Genomic DNA, 24,491 nt, shown 5'->3' with positions numbered 1-24,491 from the left:
ACCAGTGCGGCCTCCCCTCTTCCCCCCCCCCCCCCCTAATTAAAATCACCCCCCCCCCAATCATTGGTGGCAGCAGAGAGTACCGATCGGAGTCCCAGTTTAAATCGCTGGGGCTCCGATCGGTTACCATGGCAGCCAAGACGCTATTGCAGTCTTGGCTGCCATGGTTACTTAGCAACAAATAGAAGCATTATACTTACCTGAAGAGCTGCGATGTCTGTGACCGGCCGGGCGCTCCTCCTAATGGTAAGTGAAAGGTCTGTGCGGCGCATTGCCTATAGCACAGACCTGTCACTTACCAGTAGGAGGAGCTCCCGGCCGGACACAGACATCGCAGCTCTTCAGGTAAGTATAATGCTTGTATTTGTTGCTAGGTAACCATGGCAGCCAAGACTGCAATAGCGTCTTGGCTGCCATGGTAACCGGAGCCCCAGCGATTTAAACTGGGACTCCGATCGGTACTCTCCGCTGCCACCAATGATGGGGGGGGGGGTGATTTTAATTAGGGGGGGGGGGGGAAGAGGGGAGGCCGCACTGGTCACAATACTTGGAATCCGCACTGGCCGGGCCACCAATGAATATAGAGGGAGGGGGAGGCCGCACTGGTCATATTTAATACTGGGGAGGGAGGGAGGGGGAGGCCGCACTGGTCATATTTAATACTGGGGAGGGAGGGGGAGGCCGCACTGGTCATATTTAATACTGGGGAGGAGGGAGGGGGAGGCCGCACTGGTCATATTTAATACTGGGAATCCGCACTGGCCATCGATGTATATATAGGGAGGGGGGCCGCACTGGTTACAATTAATACTGGGGAGGGAGGGGGGGCCGCACTGGCCACCAATAAGTTAAATGGAGGGGGGGTGTCTGCCCCCTGCTGCCTGGCACAGTTCTCAGTATATTCTAACTTGAAGCGTCCCCATCACCATGGGAACGCCTCTGTGTTAGAATATACTGTCGGATCTGAGTTTCACGATGTAACTCAAATCCGATGGTATATTCTAACATAGAGGCGTTCCCATGGTGATGGGGACGCTTCAAGTTAAAATATACCATCAGATTGGAGAAAACTCCGATCTGATGGTATATTAATAGAGACTCCTGACTTTACATTGAAAGTCAATGGGGGACGGATCCGTTTGAAATTGCACCATATTGTGTCAACGTCAAACGGATCCGTCCCCATTGACTTGCATTGTAAGTCTGGACGGATCCGTTTGCCTCCGCACGGCCAGGCGGACACGAAAACGCTGCAAGCTGCGTTCGGGTGTCCGCCTGCTGAGCGGAGCGGAGGACAAACGGTGGCAGACTGAGGCATTCTGAGCGGATCTGCATCCACTCAGAATGCATTGGGGCTGTACGGATCCGTTCGGGGCCGCTTGTGAGAGCCTTCAAACGGAACTCACAAGCGGAGCCCCGAACGCTAGTGTGAAAGTAGCCTAAATTTGGTAAAATAAGGAGTTTTTGAACAGTGATTTTAGTATGTTTTCTTTCGCTCATTTTATACCCTTAAAGGGCATCTGTCAGCAGATTTGTCCCTATGACACTGGCTGACCTGTTACATGTGCGCTTGGCAGCTGAAGATATCTGTGTTGGTCCCATGTTCATATGAGCCCGCATTGCTGAGAAAAATATATAATATATGTAAATGAGCCTCTAGGAGCAACGGGGGCGTTGCCATTACACCTAGAGGCTCTGTTGTCTCTGCATCTGCCGCTCCCTCTGCATTTTGATTCATAGGGCCAGGTAGTGTAAATGTGATCACATCTGGCTCTGTCAATCAAAGTGGAGAGGTTGTGGCAGTTGCAGAGAGAGCGGAGCCCCTAGGTGTAACGGCAACGCAGTGGTCACATGACCATGTCCATGCAGCTCTTCCTCATTTCCTTGGACGTGTTACTACAGCAGCAGTAATAGAGGAGTGCTTATGTAACTTGCAGGTGGGTGTTAGGGGCGGTGCTGGAGCTGTGGCAGAGAAAGGAGAAGTGCATCATGGGTTTGGTTGGATACAGGAACAGGAAGTTCTACATACAGGATGGAAACCAGAGTGATTTCTCTTCATGGGACATGAGATAAGCAACTGCATGAGCATCTGCTAAAAACCATAGTAATCCTGGAGAACCCCTTTAATGAATGTAAGCCATGTGGACCAGAATCCTGATGGATTTGTAATAGTAAATCTGCCCCAGTGTGTGTGACGTTGGGGTTTAAACAGGTTATTACATTGGCATTATTTTATAATTCTGATATTCATTGAGCCATATTGAACTGTTTCCCTCTAATTTCACATAATTGTATTTGCAAATTTCAAATGAGCAAATGTCACGCAGCAAAATAGCCGGTTGGAAACAAGTACTTGACCTGGCTTATGAAATTTGGATGTTCTGCAGCTTTTTAATTGTGGTTCATTTGAGGAAATGACTGAGGCCTGGTGTTCTCTCATGTTCTAGCACCTGCTTCGGGTGGTTATCTGGTCTCTGTCACTGATCCATTTCTAGCAGACTCTTTCTGACATCCAATGAACTTCATCATTTAATAGGTTTTATCTGCTTTGGCGTAAAAAAAACCAACAGATTTCTCCAAAGCTATTTGCATTGCACACTCCAAATACTTTTGTTTGTGGTTTAGACTATTTGAAGTTTTGTTTTTCCCATTCTTTTTCAGTTGCTTTCCTAATGTACGTCTGCCCCATGCTCAGTATTTTAATTTGTTCTCTACTGACCCGTTTTCACCATGTAAAATAGCACTCTGGTTTGTTTCTATCCTGTATGTAGCACTTCCTGTTCCTGTATCCAACCAAACCCATGATGCACTTCTTCTTTCTCTGCTCCAGCTCCGCCTCTAACAATGCCCAGTTTATAGCCCCTCCCACCTGGATACTTACATAGGCACTCCCCTGTCACTGCCCCTGTTGCTACATTGACACGCCCCGTGGACTTAACATGACAGGAAATAAGAGCTCATCTGACCACAGCCCAGGGCAGAAGAGAGGAGCAATAAAGATAAAATAAATATAATACAAAATGACAGCTACCTTGATAAATGATTATTTTAAAGGATTTTGATGCAAGCTGGAAAATCCCTTTAACCCTTTTACCATTGCAACATTGCAATTTCATTGCTGTTTATGGGAGAAACAGTGGGCTGTCTCTTCCCCAGGGCACCTTGCACCAAATTCATCTACAGGACGTTATGCGGGTGATTCATCTACACAGGTTGTTTGCCATTATTTTCTATCACTTTTTTCCTAAGAAAATAAAATAAAAAAAAATTTAAAAACGGAAAAAAAAGTGCTCCATAGTGTAACTGAGACGGAACAGGAGCTGTGGCTGCGTTTACCTGCTAGGAGGAACTTGTGTGGAATAAAAAAAAAATTATCAGACCAACCTTTACTAAGCACATTGGCAATGGGGCAGTGGTTATTCCCGTATCCTATGAGGATCTGTATCTCTTTTCTCTAATAATATAAAAGGGGTTGTCCGGGTTCAGAACTGAACCAGGACATATCTCCGTTTTCACCCAGGCAGGCCCTCTAATAAGAGCATTGGAGCAAGGGCGGTTTGTGTATGATTTTTACACTGCTAGGCGGAGGCTTCCACCTAGCAGTGTTCCCGGCACTAATGGGTGGGCTTCAGTGCTGCTTTAGCCATTTTGCAGGCTAGGGCAGCGCTACCCCCCCCCCCCCAATAGTGCCGGTGACATCACGGGCCGACCGCCGCAATCTTTCTTGAAATCTCGTGCATGATGACGTCATCACGGGCCACTTGATATTTTGCGCAAGAGCTGCGAGCAAATGGAGGCGATAAGTATGATTACATATTTTTTTGAATGTTAATTTAACACTGTTTTTACTCTCGGATGCCGCAATCATGTATGAACGCGGCATCTGAGGGGTACAATGATGGGGGCGGTGCCATCGCAGCTCCCTGTCATTGCACCCGCTACTTAATAAAAAATATGCTTTGTGACAAAGTAATTCATCACGAAGCAATTTTTTTTTGTAAAATTCGGCAAAGCAGCCGAATTGAATTTTCCAAAACTCATCTCTAGTCACCGTAACTCCAGAAAAAGCCCTTGCCCTGCGAGATTCAGCACAAGGAAAGGGAGAGCCTCGCAGCATGATCCTCATGTGAAAGGGTTTGAGTGAGGGAAGAAGGGGATATGTCCGGATTCAGCTATGAACCCAGACAACCCTTTTAAGTGTTACCACTCAGTATGGACTTTTTGCGTGAGGGCACCATGACAGGGACTATGGGGGGGGGCTTTATTAAATGGGAACCATGACCAGTACATTTAAAAGGGTTAAAAAAAAATTAAACCAGCACCTGGATCTGAATACTTTTGTAATTGCATGGAATTAAAAATGTAGTATAGCCACTGAGTTATTCAATATAATGTATTTCTATAGCGCCACCTGCTGTTTGTTCTTTTCCTTATTTTTTGTCCTTCTCATTTTTCTGGTCGAACGTGCGGTACAGGGCTGGTTCTTGTGTACTATAAGATGGTGGGGTGGCGATTTGCACCTTTATTTGGTAACTGCGTAGCGGTTTTTCTAGGTGAGCAGGCATGCGCGGGGGGGGGGGGGGGGTTATTGGAGGTCATTCTGCAGTTTGATTCTTTGCTATGACTGCTCCATTTTTTTGTCTATATATTTTGTACATGAAGTACATTTTATCTGTATATTATACAGAGCTTTTCCAGTACTGCACTCTGGGACATAGCTTTGTATTTACTCTGCCGTACGTGACATAATGAGAAAATCTCCTCTACGCCTGTGAAAAGATTAGGGATCGACCGATATTGATTTTTTAGGGCCGATACTGATAATTTGTCAACTTTCAGGCCGATAGCCGATAATTTATACCGATATTCTAGGTATTTTTATTTTTGAGAGGGTGAATAGGATCTCACACTGTTCCTGCTGCCCTGTGCTTTGTGCACACAGCAGCATGGAGCTTACCATGGCAGCCAGGGCTTCAATAGCGTCCTGGCTGCCATGGTAACCGATCGGAGCCCCAGTCTTACACTGCTGGGGCTCCGATCGGAGGGGAGAGGGGACCCTGTGGCCACTGCCACCAATGAGTAATACTGGGGGGGGGGGGGGGCGCACTGCGCCACCAATGTTTTTACTATTGGGATGGGGGGAGGGCGCACTGCGCCACCAATGATTAATACTAGGGGGCTTGGGGGGGCGCGCACTGCGCCACCAATGAATTTAAGTCTCTCATTCATATACAGGAGGCGGGAGCTGGCTGCAGAATCACATAGCCGGCTCCCTACCTCTATGAGCGGTAGCTGCGATCCGCAGCACCTAAGGGGTTAACTACCGCGGACCGCAGCTACAGTTCATAGAGGTCGGGAGCCGGCTATGTGATTCTGCAGCCAGCTCCCGCCTCCTGTGTATGAATTAATGAAAGACTCATCTTCATTGGTGGCGCAGCGGCCACAGCCCCTCCTCTTGTCTTCTCTCCTGTCATTGGCGGCAGCGGCAGCAGCATCACAGGGGGAGGAGACACTGCTTCCTTCTCCCCTGTGCTGCGGAGGGAACACAGAGAGCGCCGAGAGCAGCGCGTTCTGTGTTCCCAATACGTTATCGGAATATCGGCAAAATAGATGCCGATACCGATAACTGTCAAAATCCTCAATATCGGCCGATAATATCGGTAAAACCGATAATCGGTCGATCCCTAGAAAAGATGTCGATTTAAACAATGTATGTTTTTAGTTCTGCACTTGATTGTGCAGGCCTCGTGATTTTTGGTATTTTGCTGTAAAAATATCTTTGTACAGAATAGAAGAGCAATGGTTATAATTATTTTTCTGCTATAATTTGAGATGTCAGTTCTCATTGAACAAAAGAACCATATTCATACTCTAGCTGACAATGTGCTGAAGATTACATTGGGTTTTGTTATAATCGCTCACTTAATGCAATTATTGTAATAGTTGTGTTTCAAAACAGTATACGCACACTTTTACTTCAATGTAATAAGTTTAAAGATGCAGCAGAACTAAGTTTCTCATATGAACTTGTGTTGGGCAGCTCTTGTGATGGTCAACTTAAAGGGCATCTGTCAGCAGATCTGTACCTATGACACTGGCTGACCTGTTACATGTGCACTCGGCAGCTGAAGATATCTGTGTTGGTCCCATGTTCATATCTGTCCGCAGTGCTGAGAAAAAGGATGTTTTAATATATGCAAATGAGTCTCCAGGAGCAACGGGGGCGTTGCCGTTACACCTAAAGGCTCCGCTCTCTCTGCAACCTCTGCGCCCTCTCCACTTTGATTGACAGATCCGCACTACTGGTCTATTTCTGCTGGAGATTCTTTTTAATGCAAAATGAGGATGAGATTTAATCAAATCAAAATTCTGCAGATTTTCCACAAGCAATTTTGGTACCCATAGGGTAGGCTTAAAAAGGACCTGTCACCTTTCCAGACATGTCAGTTTTAGTAACTAATTACATTCCTCGTGTAATAAGAATTCTGGAGCATCTATTCTTATGACTCTATGATGTGCCATTCCTCTATTATTCCTGCTAGAAGTTTACAAATAAATTGCCAGCAGTCTGCAGAAAAGGTACTGACTGCAGGGACACACCACCAACTGGTAACCCCTATCTGTACCTTTACTGCAAGCGCCTGGCAATTCATTCATAAACATCTAGTAGAAATAACAAAAGAATGCCACATCCAAGAATCCTAAGAATAGATGCTCCAGGATTACTATTACATGGGGAATGCAAGTAGTTACTACAACAGACAAGTTAGGGGAGGTGACAGCTCCTCCTTAACCACTGCCCTACCAACATACGACTATAAACATCGTTGGTAAGGTCTTTAACTATTACTCCCACTACAGACCGGAGCAGACACCATAACCGCTGGCTGTCTGCTGTTTTACACAGCAGACATTTGGGGATAATGATCAGCACTAACACCGATCACAGACATCTAACCCCTCAGATGCCGTGGTCAAATGTGACCGCGGCATCTGAAAGGTAAAAAACCTGGAAGTATGCTCTTCCCTGGCAGGAACACCTTACCCTGGCTAAGATCAGGGAAGACGTTCCTTAGTAGTAAAAGGCTAGAGTCTGTATAAGGTTTCTAGGCCTATTACTGGTACTGGTATCCCAAAGCAGCGCTTCAGGTGGCAGCACTGCTTTGGAAAATACTGAATTCTGCATTCACTAATGTATAAAAATCCATTAGTGAATATACAGCCATGGCCGTAAATGTTGGCACCCCTGAAATTTTTCAAGAAAATGAAGTATTTCTCACAGAAAAGTATTGCAGTAACACGTTTATTCTCTTTGTGTGTATTGGAACAAAACCAAAAAAGGGAGGAAAAAAAGCTAATTGGACATAATGTCACACCAAACTCTAAAAATGGGTTGGACAAAATTATTGGCACCCTTTAAAAATTGTGGATAAATAAGATTGTTTCATTGCTTTAAACTCACCTGGGGCAAGTAACCGCTGTGGGCAATATAAAAATGACACATGAAAGCAGGTAAAAAGGAGAGAAGTTCACTTAGTCTCTGCATTGTGTGTCTGTCCCACACTAAGCATGGACAACAGAAAGAGGAGAAGAGAACTGTCTGAGGACTTGAGAATCAAAACTATTGGAAAAATATCAACAATCTCAAGGTTACAAGTCCATCTCCAGAGATCTAGATTTGCCTTTGTCCACAGTGCGCAACATTATCAAGAGGTTTGCAACCCATGGCACTGTAACTAATCTCCCTGGGCGTGGACGGAAGAGAAAAATTGATGAAAGGTGTCAACGCAGGATATTCCGGATGGTGGATAATAGGGCTGCACGATATGGGAATTTTGTGCGATTGCGATTAGGGCCCTAAAAATTGCGATAACGATATGCGATGCGATATTTTAAGGGAATTGTGCTAGAGGTCGATTTGCTTGGATTTTCCCATATGAGCCGCTGACGCGGCTGGGTATGACATAGTTATGTGGGGGATCTGTGGATGACGCTGTTATGTGGGGGATCTGTGGATGGCGCTGTTATGTGGGGGATCTGTGGATGGCGCTGTTATGTGGGGGATCTGTGGATGGTGCTGTTATGTGGGGGACCTGTGGATGACGCTGTTATGTGGGGGACCTGTGGAGGACACTGTTATGTGGGGGATCTGTGGATGGCGCTGTTATGTGGGGGATCTGTGGATGGCGCTGTTATGTGGGGGACCTGTGGAGGACGCTGTTATGTGGGGGATCTGTGGATGGCGCTGTTATGTGGGGGATCTGTGGATGGCGCTGTTATGTGGGGGATCTGTGGATGGCGCTGTTATGGGGGGATCTGTGGATGGCGCTGTTATGGGGGGATCTGTGGATGGCGCTGTTATGGGGGGGATCTGTGGAGGACGCTGTTATGTGGGGGATCTGTGGAGGACGCTGTTATGTGGGGGATCTGTGGATGGCGCTGTTATGTGGGGGACCTGTGGAGGACACTGTTATGTGGGGGATCTGTGGATGGCGCTGTTATGTGGGGGATCTGTGGATGGCGCTGTTATGTGGGGGACCTGTGGAGGACGCTGTTATGTGGGGGATCTGTGGATGGCGCTGTTATGTGGGGGATCTGTGGATGGCGCTGTTATGTGGGGGATCTGTGGATGGCGCTGTTATGGGGGGATCTGTGGATGGCGCTGTTATGGGGGGATCTGTGGATGGCGCTGTTATGGGGGGGATCTGTGGAGGACGCTGTTATGTGGGGGATCTGTGGATGACTCTGTTATGGGGGGGATCTGTGGAGGACGCTGTTATGTGGGGGATCTGTGGATGACTCTGTTATGTGGGGGATCTGTGGATGACGCTGTTATGTGGGGGATCTGTGGAGGACGCTGTTATGTGGGGGATCTGTGGAGGACGCTGTTATGTGGGGGATCTGTGGATGGCGCTGTTATGTGGGGGATCTGTGGATGACGCTGTTATGTGGGGGATCTGTGGATGGCGCTGTTATGTGGGGGACCTGCGGAGGACACTGTTATGGGGGACCTGCGGAGGACACTGTTATGGGGGACCTGCGGAGGACACTGTTATGGGGGACCTGCGGAGGACACTGTTATGGGGGACCTGCGGAGGACACTGTTATGGGGGACCTGCGGAGGGCACTTTTATGGGGGACCTGCGGAGGGCACTGTTATAGGGGATGTGTGCTATGACACATGGGGCCACGAGGGGGGCCAGCATAAGACACACATATAGCATCTTATGCTGGTCCCCCTCATGGCCCTATGTGTCCCTTCATGTGTCCTAAACTGCGCACATAACCAGTGCTCCAGACAAAAAAAAATGACCAGGAGCCATTGGCTCCTAAACTAAAAAATTTAGGAGCCAAATTACATTTATTAGTCGCCAAATTGAAAATAGTAATATAGTGATAATTAAAAAAAAAAAAGGACTTTGAGAAGATGAGACGCAGGTCCCAGTAGTGAGCCAGGTCTACATATAGGAGAATACAGCACCACATGCCTCTCACATCCAGGGACATCTTCTGGGGGACAAGGTGACTAAAAATGGCGAATTGCGTGGTTTAGAGTTTTTTTTTCTGTTACTGCCTTCACCAAGCGGAAATATTTTATAATATTAATAGCTCACACTTTTTCGGACGTGGCGATATGTAATATGTTTATTCTTTATTGTTTGTAAATTTTTTATGTAAAACTGGGAAGGGGGCCATTTAAACTTTTAGTATTTTGGTGTTTTTTTAAACTTTTTATTTAATAACCATTTCTTCCCTTAGGGACTAGAACCTGGATCTTTTTACACCCTTGTGCTATTCACCCTGATAGATCTCTATCGGGGTGAATAGGACCTCACACTCTCCCTGCTGCCCTGTGCTTTGTGCACACAGCAGCAGGGAGCTGAACATGGCAGCCAGGGCTTCAGTAGCGTCCTGGCTGCCATGGTAACGATCTGAGCCCCAGCAGTGTAATCTGCCACTGCCACCACTGGAGGGGATGGGACGCTGTGGCCACCATATAACAATGGGGAAGGGGACTTGTGGCAAGTGATAATGGGGGGAGGGGGGAGGCTTTGGGGGGGGGAGGGGGGAGGCTTTGGGGGGGCGCACTGCGCCACCAATGAATGTAATTAAAGAGGACCTTTCATAGTAGCAGGATGCATAGAGCGGCGCCCAGGGATCTAAGTGCAGTTACTATTATTCCTGGGCGCCGCTCCGTTCGTCCGCTGTGGCCCCCGGTATTTTCAGCATTCAGAGGAAGGAGGAGGAGACGCCAGTGTCTCTCTGTCTCCCTGACAGCAGCGCTGTCCAATCACAGCTCAGAGCTCAGAGCCAGGGAGTTTTTTTTCTCCCTGGCTCTGAGTTCTGCGCTGTGATTGGACAGCGCTGCTGTTATGGAGACGGAGACACACTGGCGTCTCCTCCTCCTTGCTCTGAATGTTGAAAATACCGGGGGCCACAGCGGACGAACGGAGCGGCGCCCAGGAATAATAGTAAGTGCACTTAGATCCCTGGGCGCCGCTCTATCATAAAATGGCCAGCCTCTGTACTTTCACTATGAATGCACTGCAGTGCAGAGAGCGAGCCGGCCGGCGCGTGACTGACGTCACTGTCACGCTCCTCCCACTTAATTCAGGAAGCAGGAGCGTGACTAAGTGACGTCAGTCACGCGCCGGCCGGCTGCCTCGCTCGCTCCCACTCGTCGCTGCAGTGCATTCATCGTGAAAGTAAGTACAGAGGCTGGACCTGTTATCAATAGGACAGAGGACTTTTTATCAATAGGGCCCCCTTCATATATAATCGCGGCATTTTCGGGTCGGCCGAATCGCCAAATCGCATTTGCCGATTATCGCGATTCGATTACTTTTGCGATATATCGTGCAGCCCTAGTGGATAAGCAGCCCCAAACAAGTTCCAAAGATATTCAAGCTGTCCTGCAGGCTCAGGGAGCATCAGTGTCATCGCAAACAATCCGTCGACATTTCAATGAAATGAAACGCTATGGCAGGAGACCCAGGAGGACCCCACTGCTGACACAGAGACATAAAAAAGCAAGACTACATTTTCCAAAAATGAATTTGAGTAAGCCAAAATCCTTCTAGGGAAACGTCTTGTGGACAGATGAGACAAAGATAGAGCTTTTTGGTAAAGCACATCATTCTACTGTTTACCGAAAACGGAATGAGGCCTACAAAGAAAAGAACACAGTACCTACAGTGAAATATGGTGGAGGTTCATTGATGTTTTTGGGGTTGTTTTGCTGCCTCTTGCACTGGGTGCCTTAAATGTGTGCAAGGCATCATAAAATCTGAGGATTTCCAACGGATTCTGGGTCGCACTGTAAAGCCCAGCGTTTGCATCCAAGATCTTGGGTCTTCCAGCAGGACAATGACCCCAAATATACGTCAATATGCACCCAGAAATGGATGGCAACAAAGTGCTGGAGAGTTCTGAAGTGGCCAGCAATGAGTCCAGATTTAAATCCCATTGGACACCTGTGGAGAGATCTTAAAATTGCTGTTGGGAAAAGGCGCCCTTCCAATAAGAGAGACCTGGAGCAGTTTGCTAAGGAAGAGTGGTCTAAAATTCCGGTGAGAGGTGTCAGAAGCTTATCGATGGTTATAGGAAGCAACTGATTTCAGTTATTTTTTCCAAAGGGTGTGCCACCAAATATTAAGTTAAGGGTGCCAATAATTTTGTCCAGCCCATTTTTGGAGTTTGGTGTGACATTGTGTCCAATTAGCTTTTTTTCCTCCCTATTTTGGTTTTGTTCCAATACACACAAAGGGAATAAACGTGTATACCAAAACATGTTACTGCAATACTTTTCTGTGAGAAATACTTCATTTTCTTGAAAAATTTCAAGGGTGCCAACATTTACGGTCATGACTGTATATGGCAGTCTAATGATTTTATTTATTTATTTTTTAACCACTATAAATGTCCTGGGCGGTCAGGCTTATCTTTGAATGGACGTTCTAGAACGTCCTTTCAGAGATGGCGGCTGCACGCTAAGCGCGGGGCCCGCTGTCAGTGACAGCAGGGCACTCCAAGGAGAAGGCAGCGACCGTTCTTGGGTGTCCCTGCCTTCTAGATCGCTGTATACAGCTGAGGAAGCGATCTGCCGCTTTCTGTCCCGGCCCGGTGATCTTGTGACTGCTGAAATGCCGGATCCGTCTTTCCAGTGTCATCCGGAAAAACGGATCCGGCATTTATTTATTTTCGGTCTGCGGGTCCGGCATTCCGGTATTTTGAATGCCGTATCCGGCACTAATACATTCTTATGGGACAAAATGCCGGCAGTTTCTTCCGCCGGAGATAAAACCGTAGCATGCTACAGTTTTCTCTTTTGCCTGATAATTCTAAATGACTGAACGCAAGACATCCTTATGCATCCTGAACGGATTACTCTCCATTCAGAATGCATGGGGGATATACCTGATCAGTTCTTTTCCGGCATTGAGCCCTTTTGACGGAACTCAGTGCCGGAAAAGAAAAACGCTAGTGTGAAAGTACCTATCTGTTTTGAAAAAGAATGTTTGGGCCTAAAGCACCACTTTCTTGTAAAAAAAAAAAATTATAATAATTTTTCATTTTCACACCCAAGTATTAAAAATTCTATGAAACACCTGTTGAGTGAAGTGCTCTCTACACCCCTTAAAAATTCCTTGGGTGGTTTAGTTTACAAAATCTGGTCACTTTTTGGGGGTTTTCACTGTGGGGATACCTCAGGGTCTCTTCAAATGCAACATGGTGCCCAAAGACCATTTCTGCAAAATCTGCCCTCCAAAAATTATATGGCGCTCCTTGCCTTCTGTGCCCTGCCATGTGCCCACACAGCGGTATACAACCACATATGGGGTGTTTCTGTAAATTGCAGAATCAGGGTAATAAATATCGAGGTTTGTTTTGTTAACCCTTGATGTGTTCTAGGAAAAAATTATCAAAATGGAAAATCTGCAAAAAAAGTTACATTTTGAAATTTCACCTCTATTTTGCTTTAATTCCTATGGAATATCTAAAGGGTATACAATATTTCTAAAACCAGTTTTGAATAGCTTGAGGGGTGTCGTTTCTAAAATGGGGTCATTTATGGGTTGGTTCTATTATGTAAGCCCCACAAAGTGACTTAAGAACTGAACTGGTCCTTAAAAAAGCTGACTTTGGAAACTTTCTTAAAAATTAAAAAAATTGCTTCTAAAATTCTAAACCTAAAAAAATATAAAATTACATTACCAAAATGATGCTAACATAAAGTAGACAATATGGGTAATGTTAATTAATATTTTATGAGGTATCACTATTTGTCTTAAAAGCAGAAAGATTCAAATTTAGAAAACAGTGAATTTTTTTCAAATTTTCATAAACTTTTGGATTTTTTTTTATAAATAAAGGTAAAACAGAAATTTACCGTTAACAAATTCTATGGCAGATCAGCAATATCTAGTGCAACCTGTGAAAATCATCCAAATCTTATACAAGAATCTATTCTTACTTTGTCCTACAGCATGTGATTGGGGGCTCGTGAAAATTCAGAACAAATGCAAAAGTATGCAACAAGTCTGCCACATCTGAACGTAATCCTATACGCATATAGCAAAGAAGGCAAAAGCACAGTGCAGCAACAGCCACTTCCCAACATCTATTGCTTTCTTTAGCAAAGTGTAACACAAAAAAATACCAAATCTTGCAAACATTGCAGCAGGGAAAAGTGTTATGTGCAATGATATGGTCATACGGGGCAGATTTTCTGTAGAAATTTCTGCTGGGGGTCTGCTGCAAAATGTGAAAGTTTTGCTTCAGATTTTTCTGCAAATTACTAGATTTCATACTATACATTGCGTTGCGTTTTCTTTGCAAAGGGTGAAGTCTGTGATGACACCTGCAGCATAAATTCACATGCTGAGGATTCAAAATTTACAATGCAGTTCAATTTCCACTGCAAAGTTTTTCGGCAGCTTGCTGATACTGCAACTTTTTCCGTCTGCCATTCCACAGTGGTCAACCTGCAGCATAACCGCCGCATGTGAGCATAAACGTTGTGGAATTTCTTTACGGACATTGCACATCTGGCATTTGGTGAGATTTTGGGTAAAGTACAGCAGTGGAACAATTCCCTGAATCTCGACTACGGATCCATATTGTGAGCTACGAAATTTAAAGCGGATTCAGCTGCATTTGGAGAGCTCCCAATTCAGACGTGTACTTTCCACCTTTTCTTTCCAACCTGCTTTATCACAAATAAAGGGTCACTGAATTATCAATTAAAATTTTTCATATATCAGCGACATATTTATATTGGTGGGGGGCTTAGTGCTGAGACCCCTGCCTCCTAGAATGAGAAGAGAGAAGCACTGGTATATAGCGCTCTCCGTTTCCGCTGCAGGAGACTGGCTCAGTAGGAGTCTATGGGCCTGTCTTCATTCATCCTCTGCAGTGACAAGTTTCTCTTGTCTCGTTCTAGGGATCGGTGGGCATCTCAGCCCCCCCCCCCCCCCACTGATCAAAACTTTTAATATGGCTTTATGACATATCAAACGTTTTTCGAAAGCTCAGCGACCCTTTAATCAGTTTCTTTTTCCCATTTTGTATTTTCCCTTTACCAGCTTATAAAGCCCAGTGCATCGTGCCCTGGGTGTGTGGTTTAGAAGGTATTTGATGCTGGCGCAGTTATAAGCTGAGAAATAATCTTTAATTATCTCTCAGTGGAAAGCCTCTCTTAAAATGCATTGTATGTACATACGCGTTTCATGCATAAGAAGCTGATCAGTTAGAACTTTCTGTCAAATACATAGGGACACTATGGAAAAGAGTGCGCTTTATCTAGTATTGCATCGTAACAGAAAATATGATCTACATAGTGATTTTTTATTTTTTTTTGGGAAGCCATATTTCGCTCCATTTTCTTTTCTATAGGCAGTAAACATTTAAAATTAAGTTTTGTTCTGGAGCCACTTTGTATAAAGTATAAGGAAACTAGCATTAGGGCCTAGGTGCCCTACTATAGTTATGCCACAGATTTTACTGCGGTTATAAGAAACTAGAAATATGAATGGGAGTGCCTCCGTGCAGGTAAAAACTATTCAAGAGCCTAAAAGGTTTGGCCCACTATGACCATATTTGATCGCTGGTTGTCCTATTTCAATGGAACAATAGTCACTTGCAGCTCTCTTTATTCTTCAGAGACTGATGGAGATAGCCAAACATTGTTCTTGGCTTTTTCCATTAGTCCCATGGAGAATGATTGGAGGGCAGTCTTCATGTATTAGCGTCACTCCATTTAAGCAGGGGACTCTAAACCCCCGTCCTTCTGAGTGGTTGAGGTCTCGGAGGTGGAACCCCCAGCAAATAAACAATAAAAGGTGGGCCATCCTTTCCAAGTGAAAGAGCTCAACTGCTGTAACCCCTTCTTTTATTATCCTCACTGGAGGTCCTAGGGACATGCCATCACGTCTTGTGGTGGAAAAATCAGTTAAAGGCTGAATTCAGGCGTGCAATTTTTGATTTTAGTTTTTTTGAGCCAAAGTAAGCAGTGTATGCAAAAGGAAGGGGAAGTGTAAAGAAAAGTGTTATATTTCCCTCGCTTGTACCCTGCTTTTGAAGAAAACTCTTACAGTTTTTAGGTACATTTAAAGTTAAAGCTTGGCAAAGCCAAATTTGAGCAAAAACCTCAAATATTACACCACCACTTAGATTAAAAGGGTTGTTCAGCGGGTAATTTATTGTCAATTAAAAACACAAAACAAAAAACTGGCCATAAGAAAACAAAAGTTGAGATTCTCCGCTCAATGATTTCATGCCATGCCCCTTCCCTGGGTCCCTGGTGGCCTCTACTGCCTGATCCTTCTCAGCATACAGGGGAACTGACAGCCAATCACAGGCCAAAGGGCTGATCCACCAAGTGATTGGTTGAGCAGTCATTTCCGCTGTGTCCAGAGGGGCCAGGAAGTAGAGACCAGAGGGGACTTGGAAAGTATTGAAATGGGAGTGTTGGTGCATCAGTGGAGATTGGGGTATTTCTCCTTTTTATGGCTTTCTGATCCTTTTAAAAAATTTAACACATCAGCTGGATAATCCCTTTAGTTAATTTTGTATCATCTGTACTGTTGTTGATGATGTTTGCAGAAGTCTGTCAATTCTATTCAGATAAATATCCAGAATTCAAACATAACAAACTTAGGCTACTTTCACACACTCCGTCATGGATCTGCACAAACGCGTCCGTTCAGATAATACAACCGCGTGCATCCGTTCAGAACGGATCCGTTTATATTATCTTTAGCATAGCCAAAACGGATCGGTCTTTAACACCATTGGAAGTCAATGGGGGACATATCCGTTTTCTATTGTGCCAGATTGACTTACATTGTGTGTCAGGACAGATCTGTTTGGCTCAGTTTCGTCAGACGGACATCAAAACAGTGCAAGCAGCGTTTCGGTGTCCGCCTCCAAAGCGGAATGGAGACGGAACAGAGCCAAACTGATGCATTCTGATCGGATCCTTTTCCATTCAGAATGCATTAAGGGCAAAACTGATCCGTTTTGGACCGCTTGTAAGAGACCTCACAAACGGAAACCAAAACGCAAAAAGTAGCCTAACCAAAAGTAAGTCTCCCGGCTGGTGCATAGTATATTGATCTTTTCTCCAAGAAGAAAACTGTGATTAGTTTTACTTTTCTTTCCTTAAGACATTGAGAATGCTTTTAAAACCTGATGTGACAATGCTTCCCTGAAAAATCTATCATGCCCAATCATGTGGATAATGCAATATCTCCTGTGCCTGGCAGGGTGAATCGTGGAGGTGTTAACTGTTCAGCTCCACATCGGAGTGGAGCCGCCTGTTTTTTATTTTTATTGTATTTTATTTTTGTTTTATTTCGTCATAGTGTACAAAAATATTAACTGAAAAAAATATATATTTCTGTAAGCTCTGAATCATCATAATCTGCAGTGGGATACTTTACAAGTGAACATTGCATTGTCTGGATATATGAGTTTCTTCAGGAACAAAATGACAAATTTCATTGCTTCGTGGAGCACAGATATAGTGGAAGTAATCGATCCAGAGGGGCCACTGAGAAGCTCAGTGTGACAGGCCAAACAGTGATTAATAGACAGCTTTCAGGGGTTTCTCTATTCCCAATATCCTTTCCTCCTACCAGCTGGATGCTCTAGATTTTTATTTGACAAAGTTACTTTATACAGAAATCATCTAGGTGTTACGGATACTACACTTCTCGACTTGCAGTAACTGCTGTGGAATATGTAAAAAAATAAAAAATATAAAAAGATGAAAATACAACATTATTTTTAGGGTAGTGATAACTCTGTACAAATGACAATACAATGCATGTGCTATCTGTAACCAATGCAGAGTTTTGTATTAATATTTTATTCCTTAAAAAAAAAAAAAAAAAATCACCACTCACTATACGTCCATGAGTGTATATCTGGGAAAACTGGGTTAGACTATAGAGTTATGGATTTTGTGTCATTAGAGCTTCCACTGGAGATGCCATCCAGCTATCTAGTATTCTGTATTAATAAACTACCTTTTTTTTTTTTTTTTTATACTGTTTTTTTCCATCTCCCCAATTAAATGGTTCTATAAAAAAAAAGCTGTCCTGCAAACTAAGCCCTCATATGATTATGTGACGGAAAATTTTTATGGCTTTTGGACAGTGGGTTTAAAAAAAAAAAAAAAATAATATTTGTCCTAGTCCAAAATGAGTTGATCAAGATTTCAAAATAGCTGAAAACATGGCTGCCTTTTTCCAGGAACGGTGACACACCTGTGCACCAATTGTGCGAGGTGTTGAAGCTCAGCTTTATCGAAGTGACTAGGCCTGAGTTGCAGATACCAGACTAAACATGTGGACAGGTGTGGTGCTGTTTTTGGGAGAACGTAGCCATATTTTTCTAATCTTGTACAATTTTTGACTGATCCTAGTTGCCGCTGAAAAAGGGTACGGAGCATGATGTGCATGATTGGGCTACCGTTTGCCTCACTGCTCATAAACAAATGTCAGGAGTTTGAACCAATTTATTGAGGTCTGGAGGTCTGATTTGTGGTGTAACAGTGGACCTTCCTCACTTTATCAAACGTTATTTGGAAGTCTACTTTTCTATTAAAGGAGTTTTTTGGGTTTTTAATATTGATGGCCTATCCTTGTTGTTGGGGGACTGACTTCTGGCATTTCCTCCGATCAGATGTTTGAATAGGTTGTGGTGCTCTGGTGAGCACCTCCTAGGCCAGTGACATCACATTCTTCAGTCACATGGCCTAGGGACAGCTTCTTCCCATTCAAGAGACTAGGGCTCAACTGCAATACCAATCACAGCCACTATACAATGGATGGCACTGTGCTGGGTAAGCTGCGAGTGGGCTGTGTATTCATCAGAGCACCACGGCTTCTTCAAACAGCTGATCGGCAGGGTGACGCGATTCAGACCCCCCAACCAATCTGGTCTACAAGATTCGGGTTATCTCAGATTTCAGATGGATTCTGCTACCACTGACCATAAGTTATGGTCCGTGGTTACGGAATCCATAACGGAATTCTTGGATAACCCGAACCTTGTACGCCGAACTTGAAAACAGAAGTTTGCTCATCCCTAATGATGACCTATCCTGAGGATAGGTCTTCAATATTTAAACACTGAAAACCCCTTTTAATATGCATGACTTTTTGGTTCTAGTCAACTTCAAAATATCTTTACGTATTGACAGTAATTTTCCCTCCTTTATTCAGACGCTATTATTTTTCAGCATTTTGAGCCACAGCTCAGTTCTATGGTTATATAAGCAGATACTTTGTTTAGGAGATGGCGATCTTCTGGTTTAACCAGAAAAGAAGACCGTGTCCTCTTTTGTGTTTTAAATACAAGAAATATAAAACGTGACCCTGCCTGACAAACTCTGCCTTCCACAGATATCGTCGCCATTAAAGATGCAAATGGCCGGTCCAGCAGACACATCACTGTTAACTTTCCGTCTCTTTCACTTAGAGCTGACTGCCCTGTGTTCCTTTTCTTCATAATCCCATTTTGCAAAGAGTCACCGTAGTAGAGCAGATATGTCTGTCAAGCTGACAATAGAGAACAGCTCGTTCCACGTTGATGTTTTATTAGTTTCCCTGCCCTCGTCAAGCAGCTCGGCCGCGTCTCCGTTATGTGCAGGCGACGTCTTTGTGATTAGGGGGCAGACAAAACATCCATTTACAGCATTTCCAAATCTCGACTCCGTTTTTCAAGAAAACAAATATTATGTTAAAATTGAATAAGAGGCATTACCTGCTACTTTAGTCCAAATGTAATTTTCGCTTTGGTCCCCCAGTGCCCCACTGTGCTCTCCCCCTGAGATTAACCTCATGTTTCATTTTAACACAGGAACAAACTCTCGCTCTCCGCAAAGAAGGGATTGGAGTCGTTTTGGATTCCGAGCTGCCACATCTCATTGGCATTGATGATGATCTTCTGAGCACCGGTATCATATTGTATCATTTGAAGGTAGGAATGGTAGCGCTTTTTCTTGCAGAGCCGTCGTCTCTTTAATCTTTTTGAATTGTGCACCAGCTGATCTCCCTTTAATCTAAATGCCAGGCCCAATAAATGTCAACCAATGAATTTTTCTTCATTTTGGCTACACAGATGCAAATGGTTGATCACAGATACTCATACAACATCGTTTTACAAAAATCCTTGAGACCAGTATTTACATGTGGATTCTTTGATGCCGGCTTTGCTTTCTGAAACGAAATAATATATAAAAAATTAATTTATGAATTATATTGGGATTTACCCACGAATGAATTTCTAGCCTATACAGAAAGGCCAACCTTCTGACCAAAAATGAAACTGTACATTTCTGTGGGTAGCCTCACCTCTTATTTTCTAGCAATGTGATGGTAATATGAACATGAAGAGGAAATGGGACAGTTTCCGACAGTCTGTTGGGCTCTGCATGCCACCCAACAGCAAATATTTCTTAACCTACTGTCTTCTGATGGTGGGCCACCAGCTTTGCAGTTTCTTTTGGCATTACTGCATTAACACTGCTGCGCCTGAGGAGCACACGGAAGTGGATTATAACATTCTTCTATATTCTCTTGTCTAGTCTACGTAGCGCTGAATGAGCACTATTTAGTGATTAGAGGAAGCAGCAATGTCCTGTGATGGTGTTAATGCTCCTGAATAGTGTTGAGGGAACTTCTGTTTTAAGTTCGGCGTCTAAAGTTCGGCTTCCGGTTAGCGGAGGATCCCGATATGGATTCCGAATTCCGTTGTGGTCCGTGGTAGCGGAATCAATAATGGCCGATTATTGATTCCGCTACCACGGACCACAACGGAATTCGGAATCCATATCGGGATCCTCCGCTAACCGGACGCCGAACTTAAAACAGAAGTTCGCTCAACACTACTCCTGAATAATTGACCCATTGGAATGCTACTGTTATTTCTGACCGCTGTTTCTGCTCCTCCCTTCTTTCAGTGTTTAATATAGCAGCGGGGAGGGGGATGAGGTTGAACACCGCAAATGTTTGCGGCAGGGAGAGAATCCATGGAAAACAGGTCACAGAGGCTGCAGTCAGGAAAGAAAGCATGTACAAGGCAGTTTGTATGGAGCAGACCACAGCTTCATGGACACAGCATTTATTTCTGGGTGAGACACCCCGTAGGATATGGTTGCAAACAGTAACCTGAAAATTACTGAAGCAATAAAGACAACTTTTTTTTTTTTTTTTATTGAAAGTAATCACTAACGTATATAGTCAAGTCACATTATTTTAACCACTTCTACTTTCGATTTACGTGTCGTGAGTTGGCTTAATGGGTATTTAACATATGTGATAGGCTGTCTGCCACATATCAATGCGTTGCGGTCATGGGTAAAAGGGTTGATTTTGTCATAGTTGAAAAAAGGGATGATAATTGGCTTTTGGGCCAAGAGTGGCAGTTTTTCTGAACCTGCATAGTCTGTGAACTGTTCGTGTCTTGCTGTGATGGGAGTGCATTGTGAATGGACAAATGGCACCATTGCGAATAAGCAATGTGTAAACTGGACCACCATGTACCAGTGATGTGAGAGTCAGCGTCGGCTATGAAGGTGCATATGAGAGGACCGGGACGCTAGAGTGGAGCATCTTTACACCAAAATGAACCGAGGGGCTACCAGACGTGTGTCTAAAACAACAGCTCAGTGAACCACACTGCTGACGGATGGTCACTGCACCTCCGCTAACAAAGTTGCATTGTCAGAAAAGGATTTAATTTTCGTGGCAGTATTGGAATTGGACAAATGGCAAAAGGTTGCTTTCTCCGTTGAGTCACATTTTCTGCTTCATCGAATGCATGAACATTGGCATGTCAGACAAGAACCATCAGAGAACAAACGCCCTGAAACCATTGCTGGAAGAACGCAAGCTAGTGGTGGCAACATTATGGACTGGAGAATATTTTTGTGGCATTTTCTGGGCCCACTTATCCATTTGAATGGCACTCTTAACCAGTTTAGGTATGAATCCATCCCTGCAGATCACGTATACACATACATGCTGATTGTCTTCCCTGGGGCAAGACATTGCAGCATGTCACACAGCTAGAAATGTCCGACATTGGTTGGAAGAGCATGACCAAGACTTCTAAGTACTACCTTGGCCCCCTAAGTCCCCAGACTTAAACCCAACTGAGCATCTGTGGGACCACCTCGATCGTTTTGTTCGCTCTATGGATTCTCCCCCACACCCCCTCCAGCAGCTGAAGGATGCACTGCAGTCAGCATAGCTCCAGACAACCTACCTGGACCTTATTGAGTCACTCCCAGCCCATCTAGCCGCTGTCCGTGGTGGTCATAATAATGTGACTCAACTGTGTAAGTTAAAATGATTTTTTCCAAGGTTTTTATTTCTTTTAAATCTCCTTGTATTATGTTGTGTTCATTTTGTTTAAGGGTAGATTATAAATGTAATAATTCCAGCAGTCAGTTTCTTGTACTGCCCACATCTACAAAGCATAGCCCAGGAAGTACTAATCCCCTGCCTAGCTATAGCATCTTCTTTCATGAAGGAGAGAGGCTAAAACATCTGTGTATAAACTGAATATTTCCTAGCAAGTAGTCTGCTACTCAATAAATCAGAAGAGCTCTAAAAATTAAAAATGGCAGATTATTGACATTTCCACACATGTCTATAATTTATTTGGAATTGCTGCAATATATAATTTTTTACCCCAATACTTGAAATGTAAGAAGTAGAGGAAATGGAATGTATTAATATAGATGAGATTTTTTTTCCCCGGCATTAAACATAACAATGTGCATCCTTATCTGAGGCTTCTTACGAGCCAGCGCATTTAGCTTGAGGTGCGATCTTAATGATCAGAACTCTCCCAGCTCTTTGTTAGTGAAGGGAGAAACTGGAAGATGCAGCTACTCAGCTATGGCAGTGTATCGCTGCAGGGGAATCGAGGGAAAAAAAATAAAAACTTATTTCGAAAATGTATGCTGAATGAGGCACTTGCCAGCAGTACTGTACATAGCTGGAGGTTGTCTATTTCAATATCACTGGTTTATTTTTACTGACAGATTTCCTTTAAAGTTGATCTGCCATGTATTAAATGCTTTCCTCGTTTCTCCAAGAGTTTTATTGAAACTCTGCAGTTCTATTTTAAAGAAATTCTATTTCTTAATATTCTCCATTCCATTGAAAACTTTTAATAGCTTCTCATAGGTTCCCTTCTATTGTAACATATTCTCACACCATATATTTTTGCTGGTCTAAAATCTTTTTAATTTTAAGGGGGTTATTTATCAAGACCGGCGTTTTACATGCCAGTCTTAATCTCTCCCCCGCTGGCATCCTGTGCACCACAGTTATTTAGAGGCGCATCAGTGCAGGTCTGTGTGCTGAATTGCTGATCTGAACAAAGGACCTGGTGTAGATTTCTGCCTTCTGACATAGATTTTAATAAATGTGCCAGGCCACCTACGCTGGCTCACACCACTCACTACTTTGAAAAGTGGCTAGTGGTGTCTACAACCCCCAAAAAGTCAGATTTTGCATCTTTTTGTTGCCATATTATTTGGCGCAGAAGGGATGATAAATGTTCCCCTAAATGTTTTTAGATTGAAATATTGTGGCACAGATTATGTGATGTAATGCTCCCTAATTAATATAAATAGGCTACAGGTCCTACCTGACGTGTACGCACCTCCCCAGCACGTGACTTGGGTGTGTCTGCAGTCCCACTAACACAGTCTTGCACTTGCCATCCACTCAGGCTGCAAATTAAGCATAAATCCCACCCCAAAAACAGTTCTCTCATACTCCATATACATTCTGCCACCATCCATTGTTGCAGCTGACGAGATGCCTATCCATTTGAAAACAAATAGTTTAAATGCTTTTTGAAAGGCTATGGATTCTTAGAGCATAACAAGGACTAAACCTAATAACGTTTTATGCTTTAAAGGGTTTTGTCCAGCTTTGGAGCAGGCAACCCCTACAGTCCTAACCTGTGCCTCTTACAAAAAAAACAACCCTCACATGTCTGCTGTCCCATTGCTGCTTTGTTCTCAGTTGCTTTGTAACAGGACCATGCTACTTTATCGTTCTGCAGTGGCCAGAATCAGAGCAGTGGCAGAACTGCGGAGAAGTTAGTGGTGTTTTTTTATGTTGAGGGGTACAAATTAGAACCTTTGGGGTTGTTGGCTCCTAAGCTGGACAGTCCTTTTAATACAAAAATGGGCAGTGCCTGCATATTATAAAAACAGACTAAAAAAATGACATACAAACAGCAAGAACTTATAAAATAAATGGGATAAAAATGGCACTAGACCTGAAACTTACAAAATGTTGTCTGCTTGGTTTCCTTGAGGGTAAGAGAAATAATTGATTCACACCTCGATATTAGTTCTGGCCTTAGTGGTCTGATCCCTGCTTTATTGTTCCAGATATGTTTTATATCTCCATCCCTTGGCTTAGGTTAGACTACTTTCACACTAGCGTTAGGTTTGCTGGAACAGCCTGCCAAATTCATACTAACGCTTGCACAATTGTGCTGCAAGAAGTCTGGCCCAGCCCCATTCACTATAATGGGTATGGGCCGGAGATGTGGCCACAGCACTGGAAACATGGCGAGAGGCGGCCGGACAAAAAACGCAGCATTCTCATTATAGTGAATGGGGCCGGGCTGGACTTCCGGCAGCACACTTGTGCAAGCGTTAGTACGGATCCGACAGGCTGTTCCCCTGCCAGAACAGCCTGCCGGACAAACCTAACGCTAGTATGAAAGTAGCCTTACAGAGCCACCCCTCTGGTTCGTTATCCAAATCCCATGCATGCAACTGGACAATAAATTAAGTGGGCTATGCAAATTGAATTGTCCATTGCCCCTTCATTCAGCTCATTGTATGGGATGGGACTGCCTATCCTGTGAAGCTTGTAAAGGTCAGGCCCAAGGTTTCAAAAGTCTCACTCTTTTCTTCAAGATGGCTCTTGTTCCTGCATTAAAAT

The 24,491-nt window shown here is 44.0% G+C and overlaps 1 protein-coding gene across 2 annotated transcripts in view; it reads left to right on the top strand.

Annotated features, from left to right (window-relative positions):
- KIF16B (kinesin family member 16B) overlaps window positions 1-24,491 on the top strand; it is a 355,224-nt gene that overhangs the window by 126,036 nt on the left and 204,697 nt on the right. For both annotated transcript variants that reach the window (XM_040429997.1, XM_040429996.1), the window contains one exon: window positions 19,369-19,488. In XM_040429997.1, the coding sequence (XP_040285931.1) occupies window positions 19,369-19,488 (120 nt within the window). The remainder of the gene's footprint in view (window positions 1-19,368; window positions 19,489-24,491) is intronic.

Source organism: Bufo bufo, chromosome 4 (assembly GCF_905171765.1).
Source record: "Bufo bufo chromosome 4, aBufBuf1.1, whole genome shotgun sequence".
Lineage (NCBI taxonomy): Eukaryota > Metazoa > Chordata > Amphibia > Anura > Bufonidae > Bufo > Bufo bufo.
This window is presented reverse-complemented; position numbering and strand designations above follow the sequence as displayed.